The sequence below is a fragment of the Piliocolobus tephrosceles genome, chromosome 10, assembly GCF_002776525.5.
Source record: "Piliocolobus tephrosceles isolate RC106 chromosome 10, ASM277652v3, whole genome shotgun sequence".
Classification (NCBI taxonomy): domain Eukaryota; kingdom Metazoa; phylum Chordata; class Mammalia; order Primates; family Cercopithecidae; genus Piliocolobus; species Piliocolobus tephrosceles.
Window position 1 is genome coordinate 94,320,564 of NC_045443.1, and position 23,670 is coordinate 94,344,233.

Consider the following 23,670-nt stretch of genomic DNA (forward strand, 5'->3'; position numbering starts at 1 on the left):
GGAGTTATACCTGATATAAATGATGAATTGATGGGTGCTGACGAGTTGATGGGTGCAGCACACCAACATGGCACATGTATACATATGTAACAAACCTGCACGTTATGCACATGTACCCTAGAACTTAAAGTATAATAAAAAAAAATAATAATAAAAAAGAAAAAAAGAATGCTTGTGATGTTTGCACATTAATTTTGTATCCTGAGACTTTGCTGAAGTTGCTTATCAGCTTAAGGAGATTTTGGGCTGAGACAATGGGGTTTTCTAAATATACAATCATGTCATCTGCAAACAGGGACAATTTGACTTCTTCTTTTCCTAACTGGATACCCTTGATTTCTTTCTCTTGCCTGATTGCCCTAGGCAAGGCATATCTTACATGGCAGCAGGCAAGAGAGAGAGCAAGCAGGGGAAATGCCAGACACTTATTGAGCAATCAGATCTCCTGAGAACTCCCTCACTTTCAGGAGAATAGCATGGAGAAAACCACACCCATGACTCAATCACCTCTCACCAGGTGCCTCCCTTGACAGGTGGTGATTACAATCTGAGATGAGATTTGGGTGGGGACACAGAGCCAAACCATATCAGTGTAAAAACCATATCACTTTGTGAAAAGTTATGTGGGCTTACTTTAATACAGGTCAAGAAATGTCCTGAAAGAAATACTTTACCTTTTAATGCTATCATTTTATTTGCAATTATGTAAATTTTATTATTTTTTAAAAAGTCTTGAACTCTGGAGGAGAAGGTATAACTCTGACTTCCTAAAGCACATTCAGGTTCACTTAATATTTATGACATTGATGTGCTGTGACTACAAAATAAATTTAGCATTTTCACCTAACTTTTTAAAAACTTGTCTTCATGATTTTGAAGGTAGTGGCTTTTTAATTTTAATATTTAGTAAAATGTTTGCTTCATAAATGTATACTGACCATATTTAGGTGGTTTCCTAATTCTAATTCTATTCCTAATTTAAGTAGCGGTTTTACAAATAATAAGGCTCATTATCTCCTCTGTGAATCCAGATTATTTTGGAAGTTTTAGCTCTTGTAATAAGGCAAGAGAATAAAATCTGTAAACATAAATATTAAGAAATAACAGGCAAACTTATATTTATTTGTAAATACTATCTTTTTAAAACCCAAACCCAAGAGTTTTTAGAAATGATTTGAACTAAGAGAATCTGATAAAGTGGCTGGATATAAAATTAATAATTTCTTTCTTCTAGGAATAATAATTTAAAATGGAAATTTTAAAAATAGTGGCAAAATTATAAAATGCCTAGGAATAAATTTAACAAAAATAGTACAGGATATAAGTAAAGATAAAGATATAGTTTTAATAACAGACAATTTTTCTGTACTGTTCATTTAAAAAACCTTCCCCTGTCTCCTGAATTGTAAAATCAGCTAATCATTTGTTAATAATACTCTATCATCACTTCTAATTAACATTGTATGGGAGTTCTTAGCCTGTGAAATAAAGGAAGAATTTTTAACAGGTATAAGTATGGGAAAGAAAGAAAGAAAGCTTTCATTATTCACAGACATAGAAAATCCAAAATAGTCTTCAGAATAACTCTTAGAATGAATAAGTGAATTTAGCAAAGTTGCTATCTGTACTATCACTGGAAATATAAATTTTATTTCTATATAGCAGAAGCAATACTCAGAAATTTAAAAAATTAAACTCTCATTTATAGTAGTACCAGAAAATTCACATGGACATACAAAGGACCCAGAACAGCTAAGACCATCTAAAAGGAACAAAGTGGAGGGACTTAAACGTCTACCTATCAAATCTCATTAAAGAACTACAATAACACTGCGTGAGATTGCAGTAAGTATAGATAAATAGATTTAGAGAGGATAGGTAGGTAGGTAGGTAGATAGTCTTTATATATTTATAGAATAGAGACGCTCTCTCTTCATCTATCTGGACTCTCTAATTGTATTTATATATAATAAGTCCAGGAAGAGATCCATACATATGCAGTCCCATGATTTATGACAAAGGTAACTCATCTTTTCAATAAATGAGTTGGGTCAATTGGAAATCTAAAAATAATGCACCTCAACCCTTACTTTACCGAATATACAAAGTGAATTCCAAATTGATTGTGGCAATAAATGTGGAAGATAAAACAATAAAGCTAGAGGAAATAATAAGAGATTATCTTCATGACCTTGGTGTTAGCAAAGCTTTCATAAATAGGATATACTTTTGAAAGTACGAATCATAAAGAAAAGACTGATGGATTGGACTATATTTTAAGATACCATCAAAAGGGCAAAATGGCAAGCCACAGAGTGGGAGAAATTTTTATATATACTCCAAAAAGGACCTGTTTCTAGATTATATTAAGAATTCCTATATATATGAATGAGAAAAGGACACCTCAATATAAATTGGACCAAAGACCTGTATGTCAACAGAGACCTATACTTAAGTTCAGTGTTACTAGTTTTCAGGGATGTGACATTAAAAACATAGTACGATGGTATATGACACATGCAAAATATACCAGAACAGTGACAGTTTTAAACAAAAATTGTCAGAGTTTGTGAAGATGTGGAAAAACTGGAGATGGTGGAAAATAGAAAATAGAAAACTGTTTCGTAGAATCAGCTTTAAGAGGATTATACATGTACCTGATGGCCCAGCAAATTCCATTTTCATGTATATGCCTAATAGAAATGTGACATGTATGCATCAAAAGATATTTTTATTCATAACACCAAAAAATTGGAAGTAACTCAACTGAACATCAACTGCAAAAGTGAATAAATTGTGTCACATTCATACAATGAAAACTATGTATCAATAAGAATGAACAAACTATTGCTTCACTCAACAACATGGATGAAACTCAAAAAAGCCAGACAGGAAAGATTATATATTGCAAGATTCTATTCATATACAGTAAAAACAAAGATACACACACACACATACACACACACACACACACACAGGCCCCTGGTCAGTGACTAGGAGGGAGCACCAGAGAGACTCCTTGAGTGCTGACCATGTTCTATTTCTTGACCTGGGTGATGATTACATGAATATGTTCATTTTGAAAATAAAGTGTATATGCAAGTTGCACATTTATGACTTCTCCTCCTTTTCTGTCTACATGTTATAATCCAATCAGAAGAACTTTTACTTAAAAGAATTTTTGCTTTTTACTTAAAAGAATTGTGTTTGGCAAGAGGAAAATATAGAGCACTGTATTTTAGCATGATAGAAATAACTAAAATTTGAAGTATCTGATTTGTCTACCAAGGGGCTTAAAATGCCTAGAATGTCTAGAAAGGAAGGCATAATAACACAAGGGTTGGTTCTGATATTTTAGGGTAGTTTGTGTTCTCCTGAGGACCAACAAGGATGAATAACTCCTGGGTGACAACTGCTTTATTTTATCTTTCTAATCTGTAGCTTTCACTCATGGCCTCCATAAATAAACTAAGCAATTAATCTTCATCCTTTGACAAATGACCACTTGTTTCTGGAGGTTCAATGACAAAGTCAAAGACCAAAATGCTCTATTTGTATCTGATATATAAATTATGTCATGAAGATAATGCTAATGTTAAGTAAAATTAATGTAGCCGCTTGATTTTTTAAAAAAAGCCATTCCTATCTTTAACATGGAAAGAATTCCACAGTGAAAACAATAGAGCACAAAACAAAATACAAATATATGAATGCTAATTATTATTTCTTTGTTTTACCTTGATTATCTGCTAAAAGGATTAAGTCAGACATGAGATAATTCGTTACTATAAAATAGGTGGACTATTTAGTGCAGTTAAGTAGCAAAGAGATAGAACCATAATAATCATGGTAAACACATATAATTTCAACATATTAATAAACCAATTAACATTAGCTTGCCAAAATATTTATTGTATTTTTCTGAATAAAAAATAGTAGCAAAATAGCAAAACAACAACAACAACAAAGATGTGTAACATTCTCTAATATATTACCTTGAGTGTAGGGAAGCCCTCATATATTGCTGCTTGAAATGATAATTGCCCCAACGTATTTGGAAAGTAGTTCTGGTAATACATGTTAAAGTGCAAAAGGTAAATGGCATATGACTAAATAAAGTGACTTTAGAGAGTCAATAGTACAAAAATTGAAAGCATTTGTACCCAAGAATATATATAAATAAGCAAGCATGTACAAAAACTAGAAAAAACCTCTATAGAGAATGATTGTATAAATCAGGATACAGCCAGTCCATGAAGTATTAGGTAGCCATTTAAAAGGATATGTTCAATAATAATAATCATATGTAGACTTTATTGAGTCATCATTGTGTGCCAGGTACCATTCTATGTTTTATTTGAATAAACTCATTTAATCCTTGTAACAAAATGATATAAGAACTATTATAATTTCTTTTTTAACTTTTATTTTAGATTTGGGATACATGTGAAGGTTTGTTACATAGGTAAACTCATGTCATGGGGCTTTGTTATACAGATTGTTTTATCACCCAGGAATTAAGCCTGTTATTAGTCCATTCTAAATAAAGACATATCTAAGACTGGGTAATTTGTAAAGGAAGAGGTTCTATTGACTCATAGTTCTGCAGAACCGGGGAGGCCACAGGAAACTTACAGTCATGGCAGAAGGGGAAGCAAACATGTCCTTCTTCATTTGGGGGCAGCAAGGAGAAGTGTGGAGCGAAGTGGGGGAAAAGACCCTTGTAAAACCATCAGATCTCATGAGAACTCACTCACTATTACAAGAACAGTATGATGGTAACTGCCCCCATGATTAAATTACCTCCCACCAGGTCCCTCTCACGACACATGGGGAATATGGGAACTATAGTTCAAGATGAGATTTGGGTGGGGACACAGCCACACCATATCATTCTGCCCCTGGCCCCTCCCAAATCTCATGTCCTCACAATTCAAAACACAATCAGGCCCATCTAACAGTCCCCCAAAGTCTTAATTCATTCCAGCATTAACTCAGAAGTCCAAGTCCAAAGTCTCATCTGAGACAAGGCAAGGCCCTTCCACCTGTAAACCTGTAAAATCAAAAGCAGGTTAGTTACTTCCTAGATACAATGGGGGTACAGACATTGGATAAATACACCCATTCCAAATGGGAGAAATTGGCCAAAATAAAGGGGCTACAGGCCCCATGCAAGTCCAAAATCCAATAGGGCAGTCATTAAACCTTAAAGTTCCAAAGTGATCTCCTTTGACTCCATGTTACACACCCAGGGCTTGTTGATGCAAGAGGTGGGCCCTCACAGCCTTGGGCAGCTCTGCCCCTGTGGGTTTGCAGGGTATAGCCCCCCAACACCCCCATGGCCTGGTGTTGAGTGTCTGTGGCTTTTCCAGGTGCACAGTGCAAGCCATCAGTGGAACTACCATTCTGGGGTCTGGAGAATGGTGGCCCTCTTCTCACAGTTCCACTAGGCAGTGCCCCAGTGGGGACTCTGTATGGGAGCTCTGACCCCACACTTTTTTTTCTGCACTGCCTTAGCAGAGGTTCTCCATGAGGGCCCTGCCCCAGCAACATACTCTACCTGGACATCCAGGTGTTTCCATACATCCTCTGAAATCTAGGTGGAGGTTCCCAAACCTCAATTCTTTAGTTCTGTGCACCCACAGGCTCAAAACCATGGGGAAGCTGCCAAGGCTTGGGGCTTTCACTCTGATGCCATGGTCTGAGCTGTACCTTGGCCCCTTTTAGCCATGGCTGGAGCAACTGGGAGGCAGGGCACCAAGTCCCTAGGCTGCACACGGCAGGAGCCATCCTGGACCCAGCCCCTGAAACCATTTTTCCCTCCTAGGCCCTGGGCCTGCCCCGAAGGTCTCTGACATGCCCTGGAGCATAAATTGTGACATTTTCTCCATTGTCTTGGTGATTAACATTTGGCTCCTTGTTACATATGCAAATTTCTGCAGCAGGCTTGAATTTCTCCCCAGAAAATGAGTTTTTCTTTTCTATTGCATTGTCAGGCTGCAAATTTTCCAAACTTTTATGCTCTGCTTCCTCTTGAGCACTTTGCCGCTTAGAAATTTCTTCTGCCGGATACCCTAAATTATCTCTCTGAAGTTCAGAGTTCCACAGATCTCTAGGGAGGGCAGGGGCAAAATGCTGCCAGTCTCTTTGCTAAAGCATAACAAGCATCCCCTTTACTCTAGTTCCCAAAAAGTTCCTCATCTCCATCTGAGACCACCTTATCCTGGACTTTATTGTCCACATCACTATCAGCATTTTGGTCAAAGCCATTCAACAAGTCTCTAGGAAGTTCCAAACTTCCTCACATCTTCCTGTCTTCTGAGCCCTCCAAGTCTCTAGGAAGTTCCTAACTTTTCCATATTTTCCTGTCTTCTTCTGAGCCCTCCAAACTGTCCCCAACCTCTGCCTGTTACTCAGTTCCAAAGTCACTTCCACATTTTCAGATATCTTTACACCAGTATCCCATTTCTGTTACCAACTTACTATATTAGTCTGTTCTCATGCTGCTAATAAAGACATACCTGATACTGGGTAATTTGTAAAGAAAAGAGGTTTGATATACTCACAGTTCTGCAGGGCTGGGAAGGTCTCAGGAAACTTACAATCATGGTGGAAGGGGAAGCAAACACATCCTTCTTCACATGGCAGCAGCAAGGAGAAGTGCAGAGTGAGGTGAGGGAAAAGCCCTTTATAAAACCATCAGATCTCTTGAGAACTCACTATCACAAGAACAGTGTGGAGGTAGCTGTCCCCATGATTCAGTTACCTCCCACTGGGTCCCTCCTGTGACCCATGGGGATTATGGGAACTACGGTTCAAGATGAGATTTGAGTGGGAACACAGCCAAACCTTATCAAACCCAGTACCCAATGGTTATCTTTTCTGCTCCTCTCCCTTCTCCCACTTTCCACCCACAAGTCGACCCTGGTGTCTGTTTTTTCCTTCTTTGTGTTCATAAGTTCTCATCATTTAGCTTCCACTTATAAGTGAAAATGTGGTGTTTGGTTTTCTATTCCTGTGTTAGTTTGCTGAGGATAATAGCCTCTAGTTTCATCCGTATTTCACAAAAGACATGATCACGTTCTTTTTCATGGCTGCATAGTGTTCCATGGTGTATATGTACCACATTTACTTTATCCAATCTGTCATTGATGGGCATTTAGGTTGATTCCATGTTGATATGGCTTGGCTCTGTGTCCCTACCCAAATCTCATCTCAAATTGTGATTCCCATGTGTCAAGGAGGGACCTGGTGGGAGGTGATTGGATAATGGGAGTGGTGTCCTCCATGCTGTTCTTGTGAAAGTGAGTTCTCATGAGATCCCATAGCTTAAAAGTGGCTCTTCCTTCTTTGTTCTCTCTTTCCTCTGACCCTGCGAAGAAGTTGCTTGCTTTCCCTTTGCTTTCTGCCATGATTATAAGTTTCCCAAGCCCTCCCCAGCCATATGGAACTGTGAGTCAATTAAACCTCTTTTCCTATAAATTACCCAGTCTCAGGCAGCTCTTTACAGCTGTATGAAAATGGACCAATACACATGTCTTTGCTATTGTGAATAGTGCTGCAATGAACATTTGTGTGCTTGTCTGAAGTCTTAATGGTAGAATGATTTATATTTCTCTGGGTATATAACCAGTAATGGGATTATTGGGTCTAATGATAGTTCCACTTTTAGCTCTTTGAGGAATCGCCATACTGCTTTCCACAATGGTTGAACTAAGTTACACTCCCACCAACAGTGTGTAATGTTCCCTTTTTCTCTGCAACCTTACCAGCATCTGTTATTTTTTGACTTTTTAATATAACAGGTGTGAGATGGTATCTCATAATCGTTTTGATATGCATTTTTCTAATGATCAGTGATATTGAACTTTTATTCATATTCTTCTTGGGTGCATGTATGTCCTCTTTTGAAATGTCTGTTCATGTCCTTTGCCTGTTTTTTAGTGTGATTGTTTTTCTCTTGTAAATTTGGTTTCAGTTCCTTATAGATGCTGGATATTAGACATTCGTCAGATGCATAGTTTGCAAATATTGTCTCCCATTCTCTAGGTTGTCTGTTTACTCTTATAGTTTCTTTTGCTGTGCAGAAGCCCATAAGTTTAATTAGATCCCACTTGCCAATTTTTGCTTTTGTTGTGATTGTTTTTACTGTCTTTGTCATGAAATCTTTGCTCATTCCCATGTCCACCATGGTATTGCCTAGGTTATCTTTCAGGGTTTGTATAGTTTTGGAAAGGCAATACTATTCACAATTGCCACAAAAAGAATAAAATACCTAGGAATACAGCTAACCATGGAGGTGAAAGATCCCTGCAATGAGAATTATGGAACACTGCTCAAAGAAATCAGGAAAGATACAAACAAATGGAAAAACATCCCATGCTCATGGATATGAAGAATCAATATCATTAAAATGGCCATACTGTCCAGAGCAATTTACAGATTCAATGCTATTCTTATCAAACTACCAACAACATTCTTCACAGAACTAGAAAAAACTATTTTAAAATTAATGGAACTAAAATTATGAAATCAAAAGAGAGCCTGAATAGCCAAGGCAATCTTAAGCAAAAAGAACAAAACTAGAGGCAGTATGTTACTTGACTTCAAACTACACTACGGGACTACAGTAACCACAATAGCATGGCACTGGTACAAAAACAGGCACATAGACCAATGGAACAGAATAGAGAACCCAGAAATGTTGCCACATACCTATGACCATCTGATTTTCAACAAAGGTGACAAAAACAAGCAAGGGGAAAAGGCTTCCTGTTCAATAAATGGTGCTGGGGTAGTTGGCTAGCCATAAGCAGAAGACTGAAGCTGAACCCCTTATTTATACCATATACAAAAATCAATTCAAAATAGATAATTCCTATTTTGTGCATGTGGAAATTAAAGTTCAAACAGATCAAACATTTTACCCAGTTTCGCATAGCTGGTAAGTGGTAAGGTCTGAATTTGAACCAAGCAGTCCTACTCTAGAATGCACACTTTTTCTTTTTTTTGATATGGAGTTTCGCCTGGTCTGGAGTGCAATGGCATGATCTTGGCTTGCTGCAATCTCCGCCTCCTGGGTTCGAGCGATTCTTCTGCCTCAGCCTCTCGAGTAGCTGGGATTATAGGCACCCACCACCATGCCTGGTTAATTTTTTGTATTTTTAGTAGAGACGGGGTTTCACTGTGTTGGCCAGGGTGGTCTTGAACTCCTGACCTTGTGACCCTCCAGCCTCAGCCTCCCAAAGTGTTGGGATTACAGGCATGAGCCACCATGTCAGACCCCAGGATGCACATTCTTAACACCATGTAATTATTCTGCCTTCCTGAATTGATTAAGGAGGGATTTATCTTACATATTGCTAATTGAAAAAGCAAATAATGGACCTAATAATTCAATTTTTTTAAAAAAAAGAAAAAAACCATCTGAAAGGATTCCCTCCAATCTGGAAACATTGATTATATTAGGATTGATCAAGGAAGGCAAATATTCTTAATTTTTAATTTATTCACCTCTTTGTTGTTTGTAGTTATGGAAAACACTGGAATACTTTATCTTTTTTTTAATCCAATAAAGTGACAAAAAAGTTAACAAAAACCAGCCTCCAAATGGAATATCCACATTTAGGTTCATTATGTTTTTTTAAGAATAAAACGAATGACTGGCTCATTTAACAGGTAGACAAGAAATTAATAAAAAACTTGTTCTCTATTTTTTTTTTTTTTTTTACCAGGATTCGGACCCACAAGGCTGTAACTCATTGTGGTCATTCTACACAAGTATATACCTAGATTGTCATGAAGTGGGTCCCCAGCAAACATGTGTTTTCTTTCCTTCATTTTTGTTCTCTCCTCCCTGTCCTTCCGCCAATCAATAACCATTGCTATGACCACAAAAGCAGTCTTTATTTTCCATTCTTCAGCCTGCCCAGGATGACTTTGGCTGTACTAGCTCTCACTCGGGGTAACACGGTGCCTCTTTCAGATGCACTGATCTCCCAACATAATTTCCTGTTGCGTCCTTCTTCACTGTGTCAAGACTTATGCTCCAAATGAGAGAGGGAGATTTGTCAGCTGGTCAGTCTGTTATGCAGGAAAGCGTTTTATTAGGAGAAGGGCCAAAAGTCTTACATTTAGAACCATGTACAGTGATTACCTAAGAACAAATAGTCCATATTTTTAGAAGTGTTTGCTGTTTTATAGGCTCATGTATGAATCTTAATAGGATGTGGAATGATATATGTGCCATTTCGGCAGTTTAGAGGTATGAAACTGTGCCTTACCTGAGGCACACAAGTTAACTATCTTTCATATAAAATTATTAGAAATTGGTATTTGGGTATTTTGAAAACTTTGTCAACAGTTTGAAACAATGCATTTCATGAACACTTTTATGCTTTTCCTCAGGTCCCATTTGATATCTCGCTGCCATCTATATTCAATCTTGAGAGACTTTTTGATCTGGCTAATGGTTGCATTTTATCAGGAGGAAGCCTTTTCAACTGGATAGTGTCAATTATTCCCTGAACATTATACGGTAACCTTATAAAGGATTTAATTGTTGTTTCTCTTGGTTTGAACTAAGTTTTTGGGATGGTCCTCTTATAACAACAAAAATAAAATCATTTTTTTACACAAGCTAAATTTTTTAAAAAAATTATTATTTTGAGGAATGTCTTAAATTGTACTTGAATTAAATGACACTACTGTTGCTTATTAAAACTGTATTACAGAGCTATTCATAGAAAACAAGTTTTTGCACAGTGCAACTGTTTTCACGTTTGGAGTCATTTAGGTTGTTTTTGGACAGGTCCATAAAGCAAGATTGGATTAAACCAGTAGTTCTCAATTGGGAGCGATTTTGTCCAGTAGGTGACATTTGAGAGTGTCTGGAGATGTATTTGATTGTTATCACTGGAGAGCACGAGTGGCATCCAGTGAGTAAACATCCTACAGTGCACAAGACGGCTCCCACAACAAAGAATTATCAAGTCCAGAATGTCACTAACGCTAGTCTTGAAGAACCCTCGATTAAACCCCAACATGTGGTAATTTCAATTTTGGAAATTCTCTAAATGGTTTGGGAAGCAAATGAGACCTTCCATATTTTATACTTCTGAGAGGCAATACTGCATAGAATTTTAGGGTGCCAGCTTTAGAATTGTATAAACCTGGGTTTAAATAGTAACTTTGCCATTTGCTAGCTTTGCTACTTTGGGGAATTAACTTAAATTCTGTAAGCTTTTATTTTCTCATCTGTAGAATGGGGATGTTAGTATCTATCCTATAGGATTGCTGTGTGTGTTAATTAGGTGAGTTGAAGTAATACGGTGCTTAGCACAATGCCTGATGTAATAATAGAGTGCTGGGAGCATTGTTTCCCTGCCAAATTGGAAAAGGACCGTGCATTTCTGACTCATTTAGTCTATCATCTAAAAATGCCACATGCGAATTCTTCCCACATGCTAGTCAGTGAATGAATACTCCTGGTTTAAAAAAAATAACAACACAAATGTGTTTTTCTAAAGCTAAATTGGTTTAGTATATCATCCTCTATTCTGAATTTCCTGCTAGTATTAAAAAGGCCTTTTTTTTTAAAAAATGAAGCAACAGTAATAGTAGCTGGCAATTGACATTTTAAAATAGTCTCCTTTGATAATATAAGAAAAAATAGCAACTTTATGTTAGTCCCTAAGCTTTTAAATGTAGACATCTATGAAGTTCTAAAGTCTGGGAACAGCGAAGGTAGAATTGTTCTACAATACAATGTAGAGGAAACAAGCCTTTAGCAAAGCATTTAAGGATAAGAAGGATTTTGGTAGTTGAAAATTTGCTAAAAAGTTTTGCTAGAAGGGGGCGCACTAGAGGAGAACAGAGGCATAAAAATAAAAATACACACGGTTTATATTCAAAGGACTTGACTGTGACCTACCTGGAGTGTGCACAGTCATGATGGAAAATAAACTGTAAGGAGCACTAGAATGAAGACTTCAGGATTGAATCAGTAGATGATAGGGTGCCATTACAAGTGACTGAGGAGAGAAGTGACAAGTTTCTGACACTAGTATGCATTTAATAAATATTGGATGAATGAAAGGAATGAGTGGAATGAATGATGGCCTGGTCTCCAGGGCAGATAAGAATGCAAGATATAATGAAAGGGAAATAAACAAAAGACAAGAAGACCGATAGGAAACCATGTTTTAATGAAAGAGAAGAAGAACCAAATATTTACTCATGAATTCAAAGGGAAAAATTGTTGCCTGATGTCTATTCCCTCATATGAAATAAAATTTGATTCAAACAGAAAAGCCATTTGGATGGTAGTGGCTCTTATGCGAAGATGGCTTCTGAGTCCTTTGGTCTGAGACTGGGGTTTGCACATTTCTTTGCTGGGTTAGAGATCACTTTGAAGAGTTTGCATTTCTCAATGGTGGGAGTTTAATTTATTATGCAAAGCTAGTTACCAAGGTCAAGAAAGGTGCAACAAAGTCCCTACACATTTATTACAGGTGTGGAGACAGCATGACTCATAACCAAGACCACTTACCTCAACCTCATGCTATTTTCCTGTGAATGCAAATGCCCATCTTCTGGTTTTTGTCACTAATAAGTTTCTACTAGTTAGATACTTTCATTTTTCTTTACTTTAGTGAACATAAGTGCTTGTACTATTTTTATAGAACCCTAGAACAATACCTGGCACATAGGTCTATAATATTTGTTGGATGGATGGAGGGATGGATGGATGGATGGATGAATGGATGGATGAATGGATGGATATAATCCAGGAAAGATGGCACTGTGGAGTTCTAAAAAAAGGAGGGAGGTGGAGGTATCACCAACACTCCACCATCAGTACTGCTACCATTATTGCCAACCCTTTCTGGAGCATTTACCTGCCAGGCACATATTTGTAAGTGCTTCAGTGCATTTTCTCCCTCTGTCTTCACAAGAATAATGACCATGATGCATGTAGTATTACTGACCCCATATTATAGACAAGGAAACAAAAACAAAAAGCAGTTAAATAACTTGGCTAACAATCACAGTTAGTCGGAAGTAGAGCCAGGATTTAAATCCTCCCAGAAGAATCTGAGCTCTTCACCATTAAGTTGGCCTCCTCTGCACCTTTCTTCTACCCACTCCATAGCTCTAGGAAATTGGATAGTAAAGGGAGAGGAAGACGTAGTTGAGGTTCAAGCTAAAACTGGGACACCTGTCATCTGCCCTGGGGGCAGATTTTAAAAAATGACTTGCAGATCTGAATGGATGCCCCAAGAATCCATGGAAGGGGGTCCCTAATGTTATCTGTTATCTGTGCTAATATATTGGTTTCCTCTGGGGAAGGCAGATCCCTTCCAACTATTGCGGATAACATTTCAGCACTTTTTTTTTCTTTTATTTTTTTCTTCACTTTCAGTTCTTACAGATGCTGTTATTCTTGAGTGTTGTTTTGCCTGAGAAAAATACTGTCTAAAACTGCACCAGACCATACAGTAACAGTTTCCCCATTTTAAACCATCATTTCAAAATTCCCCATCTTTTCTAAAATAGGAGCAACACTCACTAGTTAAAGCTGTAACTTTCTGTGCAAGGCAGTAAGGAAATGATGATGAACTGGGCTGAAGTACAAACAAAAAGAAAATTCAAAATCTGCAGGATGAAAGATGTGTTTATTTCCAGAAATGTCTTTCAGAGTTTTTTTTAAAGACCAAATTACACAATTTGCAGCTGGTTTTTAAAAATATACAGTATCTGCGAATGCTTTATAGTAGACACCTGCAATGTTTTCTATTTGTTTTAATTATAACAGAGAATGACAGGAGGCAAGCTGAAAGGGGGAGAAGAAGGGGAGCAGACACAGGGGAGGGAAGTCAGGAAAGAGGGAAGAGAAGCCCATGCCAGCAGCTAAGTGATAGGTAATAAAACTGCAGCACTTCCTGTATCTTTCTCCATATCAACCTCCAAGAGATTGCTTTAGAAATTGACCACCTGCCAGCTATTCAGAGGCTTAAATGTGGTGGTCTTGGTTCACTTCATGCGTAGGCACTTCACAGTCCCCAGCTCAGCTGACCTGTTCGTCACTGAATTGCAGGGGGAAATGGTAAATTTCTGGAGAGTAGAAATGTACTGTCCAGAAACTTGGTTTCTGCCTGCAGTCTGCATTGCCCTTCCTTCCCCTTTTGAGCAACATCATGCAAATCCTTCCATCCAGTTCAAATGACCATGCAGAAGGGTGTCTGCCTCCAAGGACTCCTAGAGCACTTCAAGGTGCCCTGCTCATTTGGCTCTTAACAGTGTCCTTGGACACATAGTTTTGTATGTGTTTTCATATAACAACCTTAAAACAGTAGCTCAAGAATGTCATAAGTGTGTGAGCCTGCTCCACATTACTTTAGGTTACATTCAGTTTGAGACTGAGCACATTGTTTTTCCTAATGCATCATGGAATTTATAGGGTGCCCATAAAACCTGAAAACTTAAATGAAATATACATGTCATCCAGCACATCTTCATCCATAAAAAAGATTTGAATATTATTATTTATTTAATATTATCTATGTATGCATAGGATTGAACAAGCCCCTAATGGGGTTAGGGGAGAAAACAGTGAACCCAGAAGTCCACTGCTTAACTACTCTTTGCCATTTTCTCTCATTTGAAATGCTATAATATATTCTACAAAATGAGCTCTGACTTATTTGCCCAGCAAGACTTGTGCAAATTTCTGATGCATTGATTATGATAGTAAAAACAAAGGAAAACCTATGAAATATCCATCAGGTGGAATGGATAAAGAAATAGTGGCATAGTCATATAGGATAATATTTTATAGAAGTTATAAGTAAATAATGAAATACTAAACAACATTCATAAATGGATTAATAACAGAGATATATGTCAATCTGGATTCATCTCAAAAGCAGGTTTAGTCAAAGAAAATCAAGTGTTGCAGGATATATGTAATATACCATTTGTATAAAGCTTAAATACAGGCAAAACATATAATATAGTATTTATGGCTGAGTACATATATACTAAAAATATTTTTAACACAAGTTCATTAATGGTTGACACCAAATTCAGGTTTGTGGTCACCTCTTGGATAAAGGAGGGAGGATGAACTCTAGGAAAAATGCTCAGGAGGTTTCGTTTGTCTTTGTAAAATTTTCTCTCTTAAGCTGAATGTTTGTTATATTGGTCTCTACTTCTTTTGCATACATAATGTGTCTCATAAATTAAAAACAAATACATCGATTCCCTTCATCTTGTTGGTTAGCAAGCTTTGTATAGTTATTGGCTCACCTATCAGTAAATAGCTAATAAATTGAACTACGATTCTCATCTCATTGTATGACTGGAACTGAGTAGTTCACACCTGGTTTCATTATTTTGGGTTTTAATGACAACTAAAAATCATTTTGAAACTAATGTTAAACTATATACATATGCCCAATTTTAAAAAACTCAAGCTATGAAAATATTAAATTTTAATATGAGATAGTAGAGCCTTAATAAATGTTTAATTAAATTGAGTCAGATTCCCTGTTCAATTCCTATCCATTGTGAGTTCATCATTATACTTTAAATTATTTGATTTTCCAAAATTAGATATATGCAGAACTTTTTACATGGCTGTTATGCAAAATGAGATTTACTTGTAAAATCCATCTATCATCCGTAATTTTGATGTTAAAAAATATATTAAGAAAGAATTTTCTCTTTACCAACACTCATTTTCTATTTCCACTTTTCACTTCAGTAGAGCCTTATGAATTGCAACTTTGACTCTAAAATTTCCATAGCAACAGATATTTTTTGTTATAAGTACAGGCATGATTAAGAAGAAGGTTTCAGTGACAGCAGTTTTCTTCATAATTAAATTCATTAGTTAAAAAGCTGGGTTAAGAGGCATGGGAATTTTTTTTACAACAAGTAATAATTTGTAACATAACCTGTAGTATATGAGCCCTGTAAAAATAACCATTTTCAACTGGAACTTTGGAGACTATTCAAAATTAATTGCTTTTGTTCCTGTTTGATATTTAAGATAACTTTAATACATTTTGTATTTAACAGCTTAGAATGGAATAGGTCTAAAACCAGATTCTGCCCAAGTACAAACCACCCTGAACCATCCCTTTAAATTGTACATGATGTGAAAACTGAGTAGATTTCTAAAAAATTCAAATATTTCTAAGTAGTTTCAAAACTTGCCTAATTTAATTTTTCCCCACAAGATTCACAAGAATTTATTGGACTGATTTCTTATTATAAAAGCAATTTGGAACTAATGTAGAAAATCTACAAAATATTGAAAGGTGAAAATAAGTTACCCAGAAGTCGACCACTGTAAAATAACCATTGTTAATATTTAAATACATTTTCTATAGCCTAATTATTTTCCCTAATAGCCAGAAATAAAACAAAACAATGTTCAGAAAAGTATTGAGATTTGAGTCAACTGTTTATATTCCCTGAGTGTAACATAGACAGGCCTTTTCAGAGCTTATTGACTGGGAAAATGCTGAAGTTGAAAATGTTTAGACCTGCTGGGGTTTGGATGAAATGCAGCTAGAATGATCAAGATATAATTAGGGCCAAAGGAATTGTCCAGAGTTTGTTTTCCTAGTAATAAAGTATATGTAATGATCCATAGGAGGAAAAAAAATTAAATCTTCATTTTGTCCTTTGGAGGCTGGTCATTTCATCTCTTTTTCATAGATACATTAGTATTTCTCTGACAAACTGAGCTCGTTCATTCAAGCATACATTTGTTCATTTGATAGATCTTATGCATTAGTCTGGTCCTTTGCTTGCTGGCAAAAATGTCCTTTCTCTTTATTTTAAAAAATATGTATCAAATTCCAGTACTATGCCAAGGACTGTGCACACAAGCAGTGACACTTAGGCAGTCCTTTTGTTCAGAAAGCTCACATCTGATCCAGCAATCTAACTACTGGCTATATATCCAAAGGAAATGAAATCAACATGTCTAAGAGATATCTGCCCTCCTGTGTTCATTGCAGCATTATTCTCAATAGCCAGCATATGGAATCAACTAAGTCTCCATCAATGAATGAATGGCTAAATAAAATGTGGAGTGTGTGTGTATACATAATGAAACATTATTCCACCTTAAAAAGTAAGGAAATTATGTCATTTGCCACAACGTGGATGAACCTGGAAGACATTACGCTAAGTTAAATAAGGCAGGCACAGAAAGACAAATACTGTATGATCTCACTTATATATGGAATCTAAAAAAGTTAAACTCATAGAAGTAGAGAGTGGTTACCAGGGACTAGGGGAGGGGCTGTTGAGATGTTGGTCAAAAAATACAAAATTTCCATTTAACAGGAAGAATGTGTTCAAGAGTTCTGTTGTACAAAATAATGACTATGGTTAGTAACAATGTGTTGTACACTCAAAAATTGCTGAGAGAAGATCTTAACTGTTCTCACCACAAAAAAAAATGTGAGGAAATGCATATATTAATTGGCTCAATTTAGCTATTCTATAATAGTAATCAATGTATATATATATATTTCAGAATAACATGTTTGTACATGATAAATATACACAATTTTTATTCATCAATTTTTTAAAAAAAGACTCATACCTAATGGCGTCAAGTCTTCATTCCGGACTCAACCCAGGCGTCTCCTCCACCACGGAGCCTGTCCGTACCACTTCCTCCCTGGTGTCTCCATGCAACACATAGGTGCTCTTATCACACTCGTTCTATTTTGCACATGCTTGTTTGCATATCTGTCCTCTCCTTGAGGTCAGGGACCAAAGTAGGTAAATTTCAAGGAAACAAATAAATTTATGTTCCCACTTTGTACAAAAATTTATTCTTAAGTTTATATTTATATTTATTTGACTACTTCTGAGGTTGAATGTTTTTCACATTGTTTGATCCACTATATATTTTTCTGTTGTCATGCTTCTTCAGGATCTTTGCTCAAGTTTTTACTTGTATGTTCATCTTTTTTTTTTTTTTTTTTTTTTTAGATTTCCAAGATCCCTCAATAACAAGAATACAAACTCTTTTTATGTATTTTTGTGAATTTTTTTTTTTACATTCTCATTTTCCTTTCCATTTTTGTTTATGGTTCAATGGTTCTTATTTTTTAAATTGTGGCAGTCTTATCTAGACCATTTAGTTATTCATATTTGAACTTGCTCAAAAAATTTAAGGTAGCTTATAAGTATGCATTCAAAATAATGGTAAGATTAATTAAAACCAGACAAGAAAAATTAAGCAAAGAAGACGTGGTAGAAAAGTAAGGTGGAGCCAGGAGTTGAGCCCTTTTCTTTTTCTTTTAATATTTTAAACATGCCATTCATCCTTTATATTCACTAGGAGTCAACCATAGATTGGCTGTATGCTTTCCTGCAGCATTTGTTAACAAGTAAATACAGTGCTTTACAAGATCAACAGCATTTTAAGGGAAAAACAGACCACATACTTAGGAGATGCATTGCTATTAGTGATCCTGGTACTCATTCCAGAAAATGAGTTTTCCTGTGAATCCTGATAATAACATCCCATTAAAAAAAAAAAAAAAAAAAAACTGTCTCCAATAGCAGCCCCCAGGAAAATAACACACATTTTATAGATCATTTCAAGGACTATAAACTTTTCTTTCAAGGATTTGTCATGTATTTTATTTTTGCAAAACAATATTAATTTCTGACTAATTAGTTTAAAACTATTTGGGAGACATGTAGCAAGGGAGGGATATCAAGGAAACAAATGTTTTTATTGACCTTAAAAACAGTTTAATTTTTGTATGAGGAAAAATAATGTGTTTTTTGTTTTTCTTAGAACAATTTTGCTGGTTAAAAATATTTTTCAAATATATTTTGGGTTGTATGGAAAAAACACACCAAAATAGCTATTTCTCAAGACTTCAAAGGCTGAATCTTCGAACTGCTTGAAATAAGTTGGTTGATCAATCTTGAAACTGCATCCAGAATAAACACAGTATACAAGTAGTGCTTCAGCAGTTCGGGTAACTGCAAGTACATAGTTCTGCTTGAGGTGCTGCAACTCAAATTCAAAAGTAGAGAAAAGAGAAACAGTTCTGCAGGAGCTGAGTTGATATGGGAATACTATTTGATGTATACATTTCTGGATTGGTGATTGAGGAAGACTAATTTCTCTGACATGAAAATTAATACTTTTAGTTGAGTTGAAATTATAATTTTTGTAAGAAAATAGATTATTATGGGCCAGGCACGGTGGCTCATACCTGTAATCCCAGCACTTTGGGAGGCCAGGGCGGGTGGATCACCCGAAGTCGGGAGTTGGAGACCAGCCTAACCGACATGGCGAAACCCCTTCTCTATTAAAGATACAAAATTAGCTGGGTGTGATGGTGCATGCCTGTAATCCCAGCTACTTGGGAGGCTGAGGCAGGAGAATCGCTTGAACCTGGGAGGCAAATGTTGCAGAGAGCCGAGGTTGTGCCATTGCACTCCAGCCTGGGCAAAAAGAGCAAACTCCGTCAAAGAGAGAGAGGGAAGGAAGGAAGGAGGGAAGGAAGGAAGGAAGGAAGGAAGGAAGGAAGGAAGGAAGGAAGGAAGGAAGGAAGGAGGGAAGGAGGGAAGGAGGGAAGGAGGGAAGGAAGGAAGGAAGGAAGGAAGGAGGGAAGGAGGGAAGGAGGGAAGGAGGGAAGGAGGGAGGGAGGGAGGGAGGGAGGGAAAGGAAGGAAGGGAAGAAAGGGAAGGAAGGAAAGAAAGAAAAGAGATTATTACATTTAGGCGGGCATGGTGGCTCACGCCTTTAATCCCAGCACTTTTGGATGCTGAGGTGGGCAGATCACAAGGTCAAAAGATCGAGACCATCCTGGCCAACATGGTGAAACCTCATCTGTACTAAAAATACAAAAATTATCTGGGTGTGGTGGCACACGCCTGTAGTCCCAGCTACTCCAGAGGCTGAGGCAGGAGAAACTCTTGAACCTGGGAGGTGGAGGTTGCAGTGAGCCGAGATGGCACCACTGCATTCCAGCCTGGCGACAGAGTGAGACTCCGCCTCAAAAAAATAAGAAAGAAAGAAAGAAAATAGATTATTACGTTTAAAGGAACTATAAAAGTAATTTAGTTGAATTCTGTACTATAAGCTTAAGTCTCCTCTAAGTTGTTTCCATCAAGGGACAACTACCCTATGTTTGAATAGCAGTATAGCATCATGGATGAGGGAGTTAGCTATGACATCGGATAGTCCTGGCTTTCCTTTTACCACCTGCATGAATTTGGCCAAGTTCTTTAACTTCTCTGTAGTTTAGTTTTCTCATCTGTAAATTTAGGATACATAAAGCACCTAGAACAATGTCCAACACATATTGGATGCTCAATAACGGGTAGCTCTTACCATTATTACATTATTATATTATTACATACATCTTCGGGGGAAGTTTGTTTCTATCTAGAAGGATCAGAGGTTATTTATTGTTTTGTGTTGGTTTGGTTTTTTTTTTTTTATGGTAGTGATAGGAGTTCATTTCTGGTGATAGCAGAGTGGCTTTTATTGAACTACCATTTGCCAATAACAATTTTGAACTCTGGATCAAAAAACAATGCAAACAATCATAAAATCAGAATTAAAACAATTGTTTGAAGTCCCTGAGGAATGACTAAAAGTAGGCAGAAACTGGAGGAATGGTAATCCTTGAAATATGGAAACAAACTAGGTGAGGTCCAAATTTAAACAGCTTTTTCTCTGAGGGCACACCTCATCTTGCAAAATACGTAAGGGACAGAGTGCAATCAGGAAGAGACTGAATGACTGGACTGAGGATTCAGAAGTCAGGGTGTGGGTCTGCCAGAGTAGTTAGAAATAAAGGAGGGAATGTTTCAACAAGGAGGGAGACAGTGTGGCGAGCCCCAAAATCTGTGCACAAATTCTCCTAAAACTATTAGCTGACTACCAAAAATACATACACATGATGAGACTCTAGAGAATCCAATGCAGAGTCATAGCTGAAAGAACTAAGCCCCAGAGATTTCAACAGATGCATGGTACTGGAGAGACACATTTTGTAATTCAAGTCCAGTCAAGGAAAAGGGACTTAAGAAATTATTTGTGCTTTTCATTAAAACCCTAAGGAGGGGACTACCTTAAGAAGAAGAATTTTAGAACCAAGGACTACAAATGAGACCTGACAGCAAACCAAAAATACACCCACCCATCAAACCTCCATAAGATAAAAGTAATTTAACTGTATGCTAGAACAAAACTCAACAATATTGCCCACAATGTACTTTAAATAATTTAAAAATACTTTATATACAAAGAAGCAGGAAAATATCATCCACAATCTAGGGAAAAAACAGTCAACACATTTCCAGAAGTCCCAGGTGTTAAAATTAGCAGTTGGAGACTTTAAAATAACTATACTTTACATGTAAAATAATCTATTGAAAAAGATTGCTATAATGGATAAAGAGATGGGGGATATCGGGATAGATATGGAAATAGAAAAATAACCAAATGGAAATCCTTAAACTGGAAAAATATATCTGAAATTTAAAAATTCATTGAATGGACTTAGCAAATTAGGTGCTACAGAAATTTTTTTTTAAAAAACAGTACACTTCTGAACAGATCAGCAGAAATTATCTAACTCAGCACTGAGAAAAAAATGATTTTCAAAACTTTCAGAGCTATGATGGCTTGTTCATGTTTCAACATGTGTGAAATTGAAGTCTAAGATAGGAAGGAAAGATAGGAAAGGGTCCCAGATAGGAAGCAACTGAAGTTCTAGATAGGAAGGAAAGAGTCCTTTGAAAAAGGGATGGTAAAAGTTTTTTTCAAATTTGATTTAAAATATTAACCAACTTTAGATTTAGGAAGTTCAATGAACTCCAAGCAAGATAAATAAAAAGAAAACCACACCCAAGCAAATCATAGTCACAGTTCTGAAAATCAAAAATAGGAAAAACATCTTAAAATCAACCAGAAGGAAAAAACAGAGTCCTAAGGAAGGGGGCAATAAGAATAAAGGCTGACTTCTCATCAGAAACATTAGAGACCAAGTGATAATGGGTTGCCTTCTTAAAAGTGCTGAAAGAAAAAAAAAGTCAGCCTATTAATCTAGATAACTTACACTAGACTTACATTTAGCCATATTATTAATTATATTAAGTGTAAATTGACCACAACTTTCATTTAAAAGCGGAGATTGTTCTATTTTAAATAAAAGACACCAACAGGTTGAAAATACAAGTATGGAGAAGTGGAGACCATGTGAACACTGAACATAAGAAAGTTGGTGTCGCTGTATCGTCATTAAGGTATATTTCAAAAATGGATACTGCCAGAGGTGAAATAAAACGTTTTATAATGATGAAAGCATCACTTTGTTAAGATGACATAGTTCTAAATGTGTTTGCATTTAATGATGAGATATTTTATTTTTTAAACATCTGGTACAGTAATTCTCATTTAGGACAGAGGTGCCTTGGTTAGAAAGGTATTTTGATAAGTCTATTGGAATAAGTGGTCTCTATGAGCCATTGATGTGGGGTAGCTTTGATGCTTCAGAGGAGCAGGTAAAATTACTTGAGACAGGAGATAGGGTCACAAATCTTCCCAGTTTTTCCAAAATTGAGATTGACTTTCAGTGCAAAATCTGGGACTATCCCCAAACTGAGACAGCTCCAGGTAAACTGGAATGGCTGCCTATCCTGCAAAGAGAGGAATTTATTTGCTTTGGAAATTGGAGAAATAAAAGAGAAAGGGAAGAAAAGAATAGATAGCCATCAGATGACAGAAGGTTGTACAGTGGATTAAGTGACCCATTACAGTGATCCCTCAAACATTAAGTAAAATTACTAAACTCACAAAAATGATCGTTGTAAAATGTGTTTGTATGTTTGAGAAGCTAGTAATGAGGGAGAATGGTTGAAAAGTAGCATGCATCTTGAACATGGTATTTCTGGAATAAGGATCATGAGAACGTAAGTTTTGGGGAATTTGTAGGAATCATGGAAATAGTTTTAGACTTTCATAGGTTATGAAATGGGAGGTTTGAGTCAAGTTTGGGTATATTAAGGGCAAAAAGAGCTGAGATTATATCTGGATCTTACAACTGTATTAGTTAAGAATCATTCGGTTTTGGATAATAGAAAATCTACCTTTAACTGGGTCATACACTAAAGGAAATTTATTTGTTCATGTAACTGAAGATTCCGGAGGTAAGGTGGGCTTCTGACTTGACTCAATCCAGAAGTTCATGATTCACATCTGAGCTGTCATTCATTTCTCAGCAGTTGTATCAGCAACCCTCTTCCTTGTGACATTTTGTCTTCAGTCTAGTTTTCCTGCTGGCAGCAACAGTGGTCACAGCAGTTCCAAGACACATTCTCACACAATACATGGGTCTTCAAACTTTTTCTATGAAGGGTGAAATAGTAAATCTTCTAGCTTTGTGTCTCCATTACAAATAGTCAACTCTGCCATTACAGTGCAAAAGCAACCATACACAACATATAAACAAAAGGCATAGATGTGTTCCAATAAAACGTTTAAAAATCAGTTTGAATTTCTTATAATTTTCATGTGCCATGAAATATTATTTGCATTTTTCTCCCTACCATAACAAATATGAAATTATTCTTAGCTCAGGAACTGAACAAAAACCAGGCAGTGGT

At 36.5% G+C, this 23,670-nt stretch overlaps 1 protein-coding gene across 2 annotated transcripts in view; it reads left to right on the forward strand.

Moving 5' to 3' along the window:
• CFAP54 (cilia and flagella associated protein 54) overlaps window positions 1–23,670 on the forward strand; it is a 389,915-nt gene that overhangs the window by 364,906 nt on the left and 1,339 nt on the right. For both annotated transcript variants that reach the window (XM_031936253.1, XM_023206706.3), the window contains one exon: window positions 10,408–10,537. In XM_031936253.1, coding sequence (XP_031792113.1) covers window positions 10,408–10,527 — 120 coding nt within the window. In that variant the 3' untranslated portion in view covers window positions 10,528–10,537. The remainder of the gene's footprint in view (window positions 1–10,407; window positions 10,538–23,670) is intronic.